The sequence below is a fragment of the Thamnophis sirtalis genome, unplaced genomic scaffold, assembly GCF_051295495.1.
Source record: "Thamnophis sirtalis isolate CommonGarterSnake01/CBP01778 unplaced genomic scaffold, rThaSir2_p1.2 scaffold_5, whole genome shotgun sequence".
NCBI classification, from domain to species: Eukaryota; Metazoa; Chordata; class Lepidosauria; order Squamata; family Natricidae; genus Thamnophis; species Thamnophis sirtalis.
The window spans coordinates 70866413-70880043 of NW_028261385.1; the positions used below are offsets into that span (position 1 = coordinate 70866413).

At 43.2% G+C, this 13631-nt stretch overlaps 1 protein-coding gene across 1 annotated transcript in view; it reads left to right on the forward strand.

Annotated features, from left to right (window-relative positions):
- The first annotated feature begins 2154 nt into the window (after positions 1 to 2154).
- Positions 2155 to 13631, forward strand: part of KLF9 (KLF transcription factor 9) — a 33131-nt gene continuing 21654 nt past the window's right edge. Inside the window, exon 1 of the mRNA XM_087715996.1 lies at positions 2155 to 3644. Coding sequence (XP_087572122.1) covers positions 3122 to 3644 — 523 coding nt within the window. The 5' untranslated portion in view covers positions 2155 to 3121. The remainder of the gene's footprint in view (positions 3645 to 13631) is intronic.

Genomic DNA, 13631 nt, shown 5'->3' on the forward strand with positions numbered 1-13631 from the left:
ATTCTTGGTCTTATTTGCAAACTGAAGAATTTGGAGAATAACTAGGAAACAACAATGAAATTCTAAATAGTTCAGAAGAAAGTATCTGTCAAGGTTGTATGTTGACAACTTACTTGTTTAACTTATATACAGAATATATTTGGAGAAATGCTGGACTAGAATAAAGAAAAACTGGCATTACTTTGCCAGAAAAATATCAATAATCTCAAATATGTGGATGATATCACTTTAATGATTAGGTGCAAACAAGACTTATGGAATCTGCTGTTTGAGAGGAAAGGGGAGGGTGCAAAAATAGCCTGCTCAATGTACAAAACAAAACTAAGATTATGTCAACAAATAATACATCCCAACCCAAATAGGCAGGAAAGAAAATGAAGTTGTTGTATAGACTGTTTCTTCCTACTCTCAAAAATTCACCAGGATGATGACTATAGACATGGAATAAAGAAACATCTGGTACAAGAGAGAATGACTTTGACAAGTCAATACAAAATATTGAATTGCAGATACATTGAATTGGCTATGCTTTTTCCAGTTGCAACATATGGCTGTGACAGGTGGGCTATCAGAAAGAAGAATGTATGCTTCTGAATTGCTTTGTTGGAGAAATTGTGGAGAATATCTTGGGCTATAAAAGGAACAAATAATTCAACAAGAGTGTCTCTATGTGTGCGTGCCTTTGAGTCCGTTTTTGACTCCTGGCAACTAATCTCTGTGGTTTTCTTGGCAAGATTGTCAGAAGATAATTAAATATTACCACTGAGTTGATGATAATTGAGGAAGCATTTAAGATAATCTCAGAAATCTATTCTAGGTAGCAAAGAATAAATCTAGTGATTTAAAAATAACAACAAATATATTAACTTCATTAATGGCCTATATGGTTTACTTATTCATACTAACAAGAGAAACAATTATAACATTTCTCTTTCTTTGCTAGGTTTTTTTTTTCCTCCCAGCGTCTAAATTTTTGGCCTACCCTTTACTACATCATCATCATCATCATCATCATCATCATCATCATCATCATCATCATCATCATTTTGGTGGGACAGCTTTGTCAAGGCATGGTACATACAGATAGTCCTTGATTTACAACCATTCATTTAGTGACTGTTACAACGGCACTGAAAAAAGTGAATTATCATTTAATATACCCCCATAGTCATATGATCAAAATTCGGATGCTTGGCAACTGGCATGTATTTATGATGGTTGCAGTGTCCCAGGGTGATCCCTTCTGCGGCCATCGGACAAGCAAAATTAATGAGGAAGCCAAATTCACTTAATAATCGTGGTATTAACTTGATAACTGCTTGAAAGGTTGCGACATTGTATAATGGAGCAAAACAATTGTCTTGCTTAGCCATGGAAATTTTGGGCTCAATTGTGGTCATAAGTCGAGGACTACCTGTATTTATTTATTTATTCCCACACTAGTCATTCCACAACATACAAAGATGCCATCTTAGACTCTTTTTGTTTTGAATCAGACTTGATTGTTCATAATCTATATTTAATTGTCAAATGCACGTGGGAACTAAATAGACTGCAATTACACAATCCCTCCCCCCTTCCCAAAGTTATACTAAAGTTTATATTTTACTTTCAAAACACTTCATCCCCACCAATGCTCAGTCCTAAGTTTACAAGTGAGGACTTCTTGGAATGTATTTTTCATTGGCGGAGCCGATGTTAGTGACATCAGCCAAAGCACTTTTGATTGGCTAGCTGGTTGCTGGGACTATAAGGGCTTTCGGTGAGGCAGTTAACCCGATTTCTGCCGGGAAACCATACTTGGAGTCCTGGCTAGCGGAACGCCGGGCAATTAGTCCCGGAGGGGAAAGATGCCAGCGGAAATTGGGGCTGGTGGGTCCCTGAAAGCCGGACGGCCGAGGCCCCGCCTGACGAGGCACTTGGAGGCGACGAGCGCCTTCCTCCCCGCTTTCCAGCCTCTGTGTCGCTGGGATAAACTCTCCCGCCTTTCCCTCCGTTGCCCTTTTAAGAGGGGGGCTACAAGGCGTCGAGAGTAGCACGAGGCATCGGGAGGAAACCTCCGGATTGGCCGAGGTCCCGGTCTGTAGACACACCCCTCATGCAAAAAGGAACCTTCTGAGTGGAAGGAGGAGAAGGTAAACAGAGTTGAATCACTCTCCCGGCTGACCAATTGGGGGTGGAGGGGCGGAGGGGGGGACTCGCTGGAAGAACCTTTGCGTGATGGGCTTCTGCGAAATCGGTCCTGAGCAGGGCTGTGCTGGAACATTGAGGAGCCGTAGGCGAGGGGGGAGTGAGTCAGGCAGTGGGCAGATCCAGGCTCAGTCGCTGCTGCTGCTGCTGCGTAGTCCTCACGCTTGGGCTGCTGTTTCAGCACCGCGCCTTCTGAGGAGTGTGTGAATGCGCTGGAAAGCCTCGCGAAGCGGGGGCGGAGAAGCAAACGCAGCGGCGGCGGCGGCGGCGGCGGCTCGGGTGCTAGGATCGCTGAGCTCTCCCCGAGCTCCTTTCGATTTTCTTCTGCTTTCCGTCCCCTTGCGGGGTGAGGAAGAGGAGGAGGAAGAGGCAGAAGAGGAGGAGGAAGAAGAGGAGAAGAAGAACAGGGAAAACTCCCTGCTGGTGCTACTTGGATTACTTGAAACCACCACTCGTGACCCTGTTTTCCGAAGAAGGGAGCCTTATCAGTGTCTAGCCACAGAAGCGGGTCCGGGAGGGCACGACCCACGCGCGACGCCTTACCGATCTGGAGTTGTCCGGCGTCGGTGGAGAGGGGACGCGGGAAGCGACGGCGACGGGAAGGTAGGCTAGTTTGGCGGTTCTCCTGGTTGGGAATCCCGAATGATCGTGGTTATGTAAACGCCGAGCCCCGCCAGTCCCTCCTGGCTGCGACGGCACCCCACCCACCCCACCTCCACCCGCGATCCGCAACCTGAAGGAAAGCGACCCAGCCGTTCGGCGCTCGTCACACCGCCACCTTACCTACCTATCCGGCCCTCGGAGGGCAAGAGGGCGGCGGCGGCGGCAGTCACAGGCAGGCAGCGCGGAGGAAGGTTTGCCCCCGGGGCCCTCGCCCTGCCCCTCCCCCTCTGAAATCATTACCTCGGGGGGCCCGACGGTCGCCTGCAAAATGTCAGCGGTGGCTTACATGGACTTCGTGGCTGCCCAGTGCTTGGTCTCCATTTCCAACCGCTCCGTGGCACCGCCGGACGTGACCCGCGAAGCCGAGGTCCTGAAGATGCCCGAGGAGGAAGCCGCCGCCGCCGCTGCCGTCGTGACCAAGGAAATGAACGACCCCCGGGACGCCTGGAAGGATTATTGCACGCTGGTGACCATCGCCAAGAGCTTGCTGGACTTGAACAAATACAGACCCCTCCCCGCCCCTTCCATCTGCAGCGACAGCGTGGAGAGCCCCGACGAGGACATCGGCTCCGACAGCGACGTGACCACCGAATCGGGATCGAGCCCTTCCCACAGCCCCGCCGAGGGCCAGGAGGCTGCTCGCGGGCCCGGCGCCCTGGCCCTCCTGCACGGGGGAGGGCCGGTCAAAGGCAAGCTGGCCGCGGAAAAGAGACACAAGTGCCCCTACATCGGCTGTGGCAAAGTGTACGGCAAGTCCTCCCACCTCAAAGCCCACTACCGGGTCCACACAGGTGAGCGGCGGCACTCAGGTGAACGGCGGGGGGAGGGGCGGAGGGGCGGAGGGGGGGCGGGCGGGGATGTCCCGGGAGTCGAACCTGTTTGCAAAAGGCAAGTGGTTTAGAACGAGGAAGGGGAGCCGAGCCCAGCTCTTTTCCCGCGGCGGTCGCGGCGGCCGCTCGCTTTTCCTCCCCCTCCTTCAAGTATGTCGGCTGTCCTCAGTTGAACCCTCCTTAAAATGCCGCGGTTGCCTTAGCGCCGCTCTTCCTGCCTTGCCCGTTCCTGCTTTGCCTGCTCTCTTCCCGAGCTCGCTCTGGTGCAGGCGGCGTGCATTTGGGCACAGGGTGTTACTGCAAATGACACGTCAAAAATGCTGAGGGTGGATGGATGGAGGAGATGAGGGTGTTGGGAGTGGATGACACCCTCCGGGATCTTGCATGTCCTCCCCCTGTTCTGTAGATCAGCTTGCCTTACACTGAGCCGATAGGGCCAGTAGAGGAGCTGTTTCTTTCAGAAGCCTTCATCTCAATCTCCAAAGGATATTTGAGGAAGGGTCAGGGGGGGCTACATGGGGGAAGTTGATAGGGTTTCCTCCTATTTTGTGATTGCTTGAGGGTCCTCTCTTTAAGGTTTTCTCTTATCAATCAAAAGCTGCTCAACAACTGGGTTGGAATTCTCATGAAATTCTAGACCAGGAGCTAACTTCATGTTTTCTTTGGCTGCTGCCTTAGAAATAGATGTTTTTTTTAATGCTGGGCTTGGCTTAGCTTCTTTGGCACCTCTGGATTCCATGAACTCCACCTGGGCGTGGCTGGGTTTGGTAGCTGTCGTGGATTGATGACGTATTTTTCCAATTCTCTTGAGGTCTCCCACGTGGGCGCTTGTTGGTTTTCATTGCCTTGGGATGTGAAATGCAAGGGGGCGGGAAAGAATAATGGCCGCAAAAGCAGAAGGCCCTGTGGTCCATGTTTTGGGACAGTTTTGTTGAATGATGTCCAAATGCATGTGACACCACCATTTTTTTAAAAAGAAAAATTCATTATTTTCATTCAATCCTCAGTAACATGGCAGCTGTCTTCATTTGAGACATTTGCGTCATGTTAATTGCCTTCTTTTGTGGGCTTTGAACTTGTTGAGTGCATCATCAGTAAGTTGCTTCTTTTGAGGGTATGTTTGCTTATTCTTAGTTCAAACCCCAGCATATTATAACCAGTTATAATTCTGTTTCTTAGTACATCTGGTACTGTCTTGCAGACACCGGAAAGTGCATTCCTAGCACTTGGCGAATATGTTTAAAGATAAACGCTGATTAGGATATTTAAAGTGAGCTTCTTTGAAAGACAAAATGATTGGGGGAAATGAATGCCATCTTTCCCACCAGAGCACATTGTACCCAGTTGTCGTACGTGGGTGTGTTGGCAGCATCTGTGATCAAACATGAGGTGGTTAGTAAGCTTTGGAGATGACACATGGGGCTACATATATTTATGGTGCTTCATTGGCAAAACACACATCACAACTTTAGCCTGCCTTTGTGTTGGTCATGTGATTATAGAGTGGCATGCCATTTCCAACACAAGGAGCCTGGTCTTGGGGATGGTCAGATTGTATGTTATTTGGGGTTTCCTTTGGCAGGGAAAAAAATAATCTAGGCAATAGTTGTATGGCCTGATAAATGGCCTGTTGAAAGCACAAGCAGCGTGGTAAGGAATTTCAATACCATCTTGGGAAATAAGCAGCTTTCATCCGGTTTGTGAATATGTGTTTTTCTATTTGCATTATGTTCCCGCTATTTGAAAGCCAGACAGAGTAGCAAGACTCAATGTTGCAAGTTGCTCCTCAATCCAAATGATCTGTGAAACGGGTTTTTTGTGACCTAGATTAGATCATGTGAGTTAGGAGCTGAAGAAAAACATTGGTCAGAGAGTATAAGAATGGATTTGATTTCTTTCTTATGATGTATATGTGATGCATATAGGGCTTAAAGTGCCTTGCGTGGAAATGGGAAGCAAAACGGAAGTCGGTAATCCTTAGCATTTTTCTTATAGATTATTTTCTCCACCATATATTTTTAAAAAATCACTTGAAAAGGAGTAAATCTTCATTATAGGAAGCCGGTCATGGTAGTACTGATGTCCACATTAGGTGCATTTAATTTTTATCTAAGGGAGGGGGCAAACTGGATTTGGCTGAATGTCTGTGGTAGAGTATTCCTGGATGATGTGTGGGAGAGAATCTCAAACCTATTTTCCTGTTCACACAATGGGCATCGTAAGCTGCAGAATGGAAAATGCACAGGAAAAGGAGTGTCGTGTGTCATTCAGCAGTGATTCCTGTGGCTAAAACCCATAACACAGGAAGGAAAGAGAATATGAGCATCAGCTTTTTTCTGTAGCATGGCAGAAATACTAAATAATTTGTAAAGTCAATTGCTGAGAATATCCCACATATAGGAAATGCCAGTCATTTTCTAATCATTCTAATGAAGCAAGTCCTTAAATTTTGTTTCTTCCTAGCAATAAGATTAAAGGTACGACTTCAGAAAAGGAAGCCACATCAATACTCAGCTAACTCAAAGGTCTACACTATAGAAATGCATTTAAACTTCCCTTTTCCTATCACTGGTTTATAGTTTCCTGATAGCAGCATCTGTACCATATTCTGAGAATTGTGACTGACAATGACCATTCTACAAATTAGTAGTATCTTCATTATTTACTGACCTTTCATGTTTTCCTATTCTTATGAATGCAAGGCTTTTCCATCAAGGAGCTAGTTCAGAGAACAGCAAACCATTTACTACCAACTGAAGGGTGGAGAAATTTGGGATGGAAATTAGGAAATAATCCCTGTTTTGCTTTGAGGATGTATTGCATCATTGAGTTATTTGCAAGAAATAGTTTTATAATTTGACTAGAAACTTTAGTGTTTTGCCTCTGAAACACTAATTTTCTTGGCCTATCAAATCCCTATCATCATATGGAGGAATCAGAATTCATGTTACTTGTAGGGAAAATATAATTCAATGATATAGACAGGTAATCCTCCTTTAGCAACTACAATTGGAACTTCCAACTTGGTCATTATGTGAAACTGCAGACCTATGGAGGTTGTAAATGTGAGGACCAGTCACAAAGTTATATTTTCATCATCTTTGTAATTGCAAATAGTCACTAGATGAGGCAGTCATTAAATGAGGACTGTCTGTAAATAGATATCAATGATGGATCTCATCTAGTTGCTAACTTAAAATTCCAGCATTCCTTATCATTGGCTCTGCTGATAGGAGTATTACAACCTCTTCTCAAGTGCCAGAGATTTCCCACCACTCTCTTAGACTAAAATATAGGATGATTATGGCTGAAGCAAGTAAACACTGAATACAAGCAGACGGAGAGCCCATTTCTCTTTTGTACACGCCATCTCCCTGGAGACATTTTTTTGGCTGTTCTCTTCTATCTTATGTTTTGTACCTTTTTAGTGTTTTCTTTACCGATATTATTAAAACCATATTTTCCCTGGTAAGGTAAGGCTGTACACACAAGGTGCATATTCTGCATTTTGAGCCTTGACATAGAAACACATTGACAAAATGGCTCTCACCAGCCTGGCATGCTTCAGAGAAAGAAGGTGCCAGGGAGGGGTGGGGTGGGAAGGCGTGGCTAAACTAAGTACCGGTAATGCGTGGATTATCGTGATGGTTTTGGCACTATCCACAGGGACTCCAGAAGTGGGGAGGCACCGAAATCATATTGCACCAACAATGCATTGAGTTATGCTGAATGTTTTTACATAGGCTATGGAAGATTTGGGTTAGCTGGGATGTGAAGCTAAGAACAGACAGATGCTTAGCTTTCTAAGCCTGATCATGAAGAATTAAACACACTCTCAAGCTCTATTTTTCTTGCAGAGGTTTTATAGGCAATGTAAAAGATATGCTTTTTAGAGGCACCTGGGACAATTACAAGAAACAAAGCATAGTTTATCATGTGTGTATGAGAATCTCCATATGGGGGTTGGGTGTTAGTAAATTATTTACTTTAATTGCATCTTAGTCCTAATTCCATGGCATTGGGTTGTCCATATTATGGTCCTAATATTTTACTCATGGCAAGATATACATGATATAAATGGAGAGATTGCAATACAGTACTCAAAAAGTACTCAAGTTACGTCCACAACTGAGCCCAAAATTTATGTTGCCAAATGAAACATTTGTTTCCCATTCCCATTTGTTTGTCCCCTTTTATGACTTTTCTCTCCGCATTTAAGTGAATCACTGCAGTTTTTAAATTAATAACACCGTTGCTAAGTGAATCTGCTTCCTCCATTGAATTTGCTGGTCAGAAGGTCACAAAAGGTGATCACGTGATCTTGGAAAACTGTAATGGTTGTAAATGTGAATCAGTTTTTAAGCATGTGACTATGGGGATGCTGCAATGGTCGTAAGTGTGAGAAATGGCTATAAGTCACTTTTTCCAGGGCCGTTGTAATTCTGAATGGTCACTAAATGAACTGTTTTAAGTCGAGGACTATCTGTATAATCTGGTAGATGCAATGACTACATGAGATAAATAAAATGTCAGGAAATATTTTCTTTGGAAAAAAAAACAATTTCTGACATTAATGCAGGTATTATTACTCTCTTGCCCTGTTGTTTCAATCCTAATTTCAATTTACTATTCATGTAAGCAATGATTGTATTGCCTGCTGCATCAGAGTTCCATAAAAGGAACTAACATTTATTCACGTTAATGTTTTGAAGAAACAAATGTTTTTTTCAATGAAATAGAGTACTGACGTAGTCCATCCTAAACAAGGAAAATGTCCACTTTGAAAGAAAGCAGTGAATGATAAGAGCCAGGCTTACCCATCAGCTTCATCCTTTGACACCAAGGCTAGTAACTTTAATTGCTAGTTGTGGACATTCTCCAAGTGCCAGATCTGTTGACATCCAGCAGACACGAGGAAATTCCTCCCTCTGCCCTTGGGGACTTCCCCAGCTACGACAGCACATCGCAGGTGGCCAAATAATTAGCTACTTACTAAGAAATCTCCTAGATTACAACATTATGGTTATCTGATGCTTCCATCTTGCCACCTACTTGAAAATAAGACACTTTTATCATATTTGAAAGCATTTGGCTGCAAGAATGTTTGGACTCAACCAATGTAACATTTTTTCCTGATTCAGGACATCAACCTACAGCACGCTTGTTTCTCCCCATTCTGGACCTGTTTCCTTTCTAGTCTGAAAAAGAAATGAACAATCGAATCCAATTTCTCAATTCTAAAAGCAGGAAAGCAAAAAAAAAAAAAAAAAAAGCATTATTCAGTATTTAAATGCATGTTTCCTATATGGACAGATAAATACCATATCTAGCTACTATCCAAACTGAAAGAATCTTCGGAGCTGGTCTTCTATTCTTGCTGCCTAAATAGACAGCTTCTCCACAGAATTATGAAAAAAAATGAAGAGCAACTTTGTTCTTTCGAAGTGTGATCTTTCCTGTATTGTGCATCCGAAAGCATTTTTCCCCTTCACGCCACTACAGATAGTCCTTGACTTACAACAATTCGTTTATTGACCGTTCAAAATTACAGCGGCACTGAAAAAAAGTGACTTATGACCATTTTTTACATTTGCGACCATTGCAGCATCCCAATGGTCACATGATCAAAATTCAGATGCATGGCAACTGACTCACATTTATGGACGGGTGTAGCATCCTGGAATCACGTGATCACACTTTGTGACCTTCTGACAAGCAAAGCTAATGGGGAAGCCAGATTTGCTTGACAACCATGTTACTGACTTAACAAGTGCAGAGATTCACTTAACAACTGTGGCAAGAAAGATTGTAAAACGGGGCAACATTCACTTAACACTTGTCTCACCAATGTAAATTTTGGGCTCAATTGTGGTCATAAATCAAGGACTACCTGTAGTTCCTTTATGCTTTTCTGATTGTACGTGTTTATAGCAAACTATTTTTTTTAAAAAAAATCACTTACGTGGAGGATAAGGAAGCTTTGCAGGTTGCTACCAGCTGATTTTGAAGTATCCAGATGTTTTTGAATAGTGGCATTCCCAGTCCTAAGGTTAGGTCCAGGGAGTTAAGTGTTTGGGACAATTGATGCCAGAAGAGAAATGAAAATGTAAAATTGCTGTGAAATACCCAAAGAAAACAGTGCTTTTTCTAGAAAATGGAAAAAGAATCTGACAGATCAGTGCTGAGACTTTGGTCTAGTTCATGGAAACTTAATAGGTTCTAAACAATTCTGGAACATCTATTGCTTAAGAGGGGAAGATGAGATGAACTGTCAAAGGATGAATGTAAAATTTGCCAAAATATCGTGATTGACCCCAGTTTTTTGGAAAATAAAGAAGATTGCAGTATGTTTAGATAGTAGTTCAAATTGTTTATAAGCTTTGAAGTGTTAAGAGTGTGGGGATAATCTTTATTACTCCACCGCAGTACCTATTTATGGAGTCAGTACTAGATGCATAAAAATCCATCTTTACAATCTTGGTTTTTTTCTCAACTGGTTCCCACACTATCTGTCCCCAAAAAGCTGCCACAAATTATATTCCCAAAATAAACAACGATATAAAAAACCAGAATCACATTGGCGGGGGGGAGGGGTGTTGTTTATTTAATTTACAAATCTTTGCACAACTGGGAGAGGCCCCAAGGGAGTCCATGATATGAGAATGTCGACATTACTTAAAGGGTAGATGGTCTCAGAATGTAGATCTCTGTGTTGGATAACCTTTTAAAACCCTGTTAAACATCTTCTTGGAGTGGAGTCTTACTTTTTCTGAGCCTTCCAATTTAGCAGTATTCACTTCTTTCTGTTATCTAGTGGTGCCATAGGTTGAGGGTATGTTTTCTCTTTTTTTTTGTATACTGTGAAGAGCTTGTGGGCAGGCTGAGAAAGGCATGGAAAGCAGAGTAGACACAATCAATCAACAGACAAAGGGTGTTGGCAGCTTATCTCACAAGTGGCAACTCAGCTCAGGTAGTGAGAGAGCTGGGAAAAAAGCTTTTCAAATCATTCAAAGGGATCCTGCCTTAGTGAGGTCAGTATAAATGAGGATGGGAAATTCCTTTTAAAGTTTCCTAGATCTGTGGTCATTCCAAGCCGAGCATTAAAAGATTCCTTTCTGAAATGAACTTCCTGGATCGTGCCAGCAATGCGAAGCTTGGCAAGAACATACTGCCAGTTGTTGCCAGATGGCGAGTTTGACTTCCAGTTCTACAAAGAAGCAGGAAGAGGGGAGGAATCTATAATTTCTTCATATCACTGATCGGATCACCGTGAGCAGTTTTACATAACTTTTTCCTGGCAGTCCGACTCTCTAAAGAGAACTATGGAGTTGCAAAATTCTACCATTCAACAATGAAACATTGTGTTTCCTTAGAACACAGATGAGCCATATGTATAAAGGGCTTAAGTTTTTAACTATGACTGTTTTAAAGTCTGTCTCCTGTTTTGGCCTAGGGCAGGGATGTCCAAACTTGGGAACTTTAAGACTTGTGGACTTCAACTCCCAGAATTCTGGTTGGGGAATTCTGGGAGTTGAAGTCCACAAGTCTTAAAGTTCCCAAGTCTGGACACCCCTGGCCTAGGGTCAAAGAAAGTGTATTCGAATGTATTTGATGACTTTAATATTTAAAAACACAAACACATTTTTTAATGTTCTGAATCAAAAATTACCAAAGGCTTTAGGCTTCTCTCTTGTTGAGCAACCAGATACAATCAACATTCCACAAATAATTGTGCTGTAAGTTGGGGTTGTTCAAATCTTCAAATTATCGAAGGTAACCTTTGATCTGAGGAAGCTTCAAACATATGACTCTATCAAAGCAGATTTGCAACTCCAAACAGATCCATTCTGATGCAGGCAAACGAATTAAGCACTGTGAAGCAGTTCACAGCCTTATGAATGTTTTTGCAGATTCTCCTCTCCTTTTTTTTGGCTGTTTCTGAAGTTGCTACAAACAATATTCAGGGCTGTAATTTCACTACCATATGTGGAAAATGTTGAGGAGGGCTTGAGTGGCATGATGGGCTCTCTCTGATATTGATGTGGAGCTGACCAATGAGATTCATCCATTCGTTGACTTTTCTACTCTAAGCAGAGTACGTTTGGAATGGCAAAGCTAATGTTATTTTGGCCGCCATTCATTTTCCAAGTTCTCAACCCCTTGAATATGGCCTTAACTTTGCTTTTTCTTGCAGTGAGTGGAATGTCACACTTCATTGTTGATCTTTAACAACCTGGCTTTCAGTAATCTGAGCATTGACTCAAGGCCCAGCATGCATTGTGGGTCAAACCTTCCTTTTAAACTCTGTGATAGGAGCAGGTTCAAGACGGGGGAATTGAGACTCTGAATAGTTTTTCCCCTGGCCTTTCCCTTCTCTGTGATTTGCTGTGGCATTGTATGTTATGGTGGCAGCTTGCTATATCTCTGCTATGTAATTAACATGCCATCTTGTTAGCAAGCCACTCTGAGCATTTCTCCAAGACCTTCTCAGAAGAGTCTGGGCTTTATTCAGCCCAGTCTGATAACCCTCTGAAGCTGGTGATAAGAGGTTTTTCCCCCAGAGGAGCCAGCTGTGCCAGTCAGCTGTGCCATCCCTTGTCGTAAAACTCAGTGAAAGCAGGTCTACACAACTGCACAAACCTAAGACAGTCAATCTTTGTCAGTGTCATGTGAAGTAAAAACATTTTTTTAATTATTTTACATTACTTCCATTTTTTCTCTTAACAAATGTCCTGAACTTGTGTCTTGAGTGTAAATTAAAAAAAAGGAGTGTGTATGTGTTTGTGTGCCTCTCTCACGTGTGTGTGTGTTTATCTCCTTTCACTTAAAATATAAAAGAATTTACAGATTTAAAAGATAAATTCTAGACCAGGGTTTTTCATTTTTTTTCCCCAGGCTGCAGAACCTGTTTGTTATAAAAGAATAGTTCCTGGAACTCCTGACCAAAAGAGGTGGAGCTTCAGACAAACCCAGCTTGCGAAAGCTGGTGACTTAGCAAGTTTATGGGGAAGAACAGGATTGGATGGCTGAGTTCAAGGACTCTCTCCCCCCCCCCATTAGCCCCTTACAAAGAAATTCCCTCCCCCTTAATTCTGTGGAAACCCAGATTACCTAAAAAAAGAACACTCTAAAACGTTTCAGCTTGGCAGCTTTCTAATATGTTGGGTACAAAAAACTCCCTGAATTCATAGTCAACATGGCCATTGTTCCAGAATTTCCTTTTTAAAGTTTAAATTTTGTGAGAAATTCTCTTACAGTTCTTCAAATGCAAAACTATACACCGATCCCAGAACTGTAGTCTCCACACATCTGTTGGATATCTGAAGACAATTGTTCTAGTTAGAGAGCTATAAGAAGTCTCCCGAATCCAAACAAAGACTTTCTGAATAAAACATCCTCTATTTTCAGAATGGGCTATCAGGGGAGGGGAGGGGAGGACAAGGCCTGTATATTTGTTGTTGTTAGTTGCAAAGTCGTGTCCGACCCATCACAACATCATGGACAATGGTCCTCCAGGTCTTCCTGTCTTCTACCATCCCCCGGAGTCCATTCAAACTCACACACCGGCTGCTTTAGTGACTCCATCTAGCCACCTCAGTCTCTATCGTCCCCTTCATCTTTTGTCCTCAATCTTGCCCAGCATTAGGCTCTTCTCCAGTGAGTCCTTCCTTCTCATTAGGGAGCCAAAGTATTTGAGTTTCAGCTTCAGGATCTGGCCTTCTAAAGAGCAGTCAGGGTTGATCTGCTCTAGGACTGGCCGGTTTGATCACCTTGCAGGCCAAGGGACTCACAGGAGTCTTCTCCAGCCTGTATATTATTTCCCAGCAATTAGGGCCTGTGCTTCTAATTAATTGTGAGTGTAGTCTAGCCCAACCCTGGTCCAGTACACAGTATGCCAGAAACTGGGCCATGCAAACAAGTGGAGCCCTATCTGTGGGATGCTGCAGC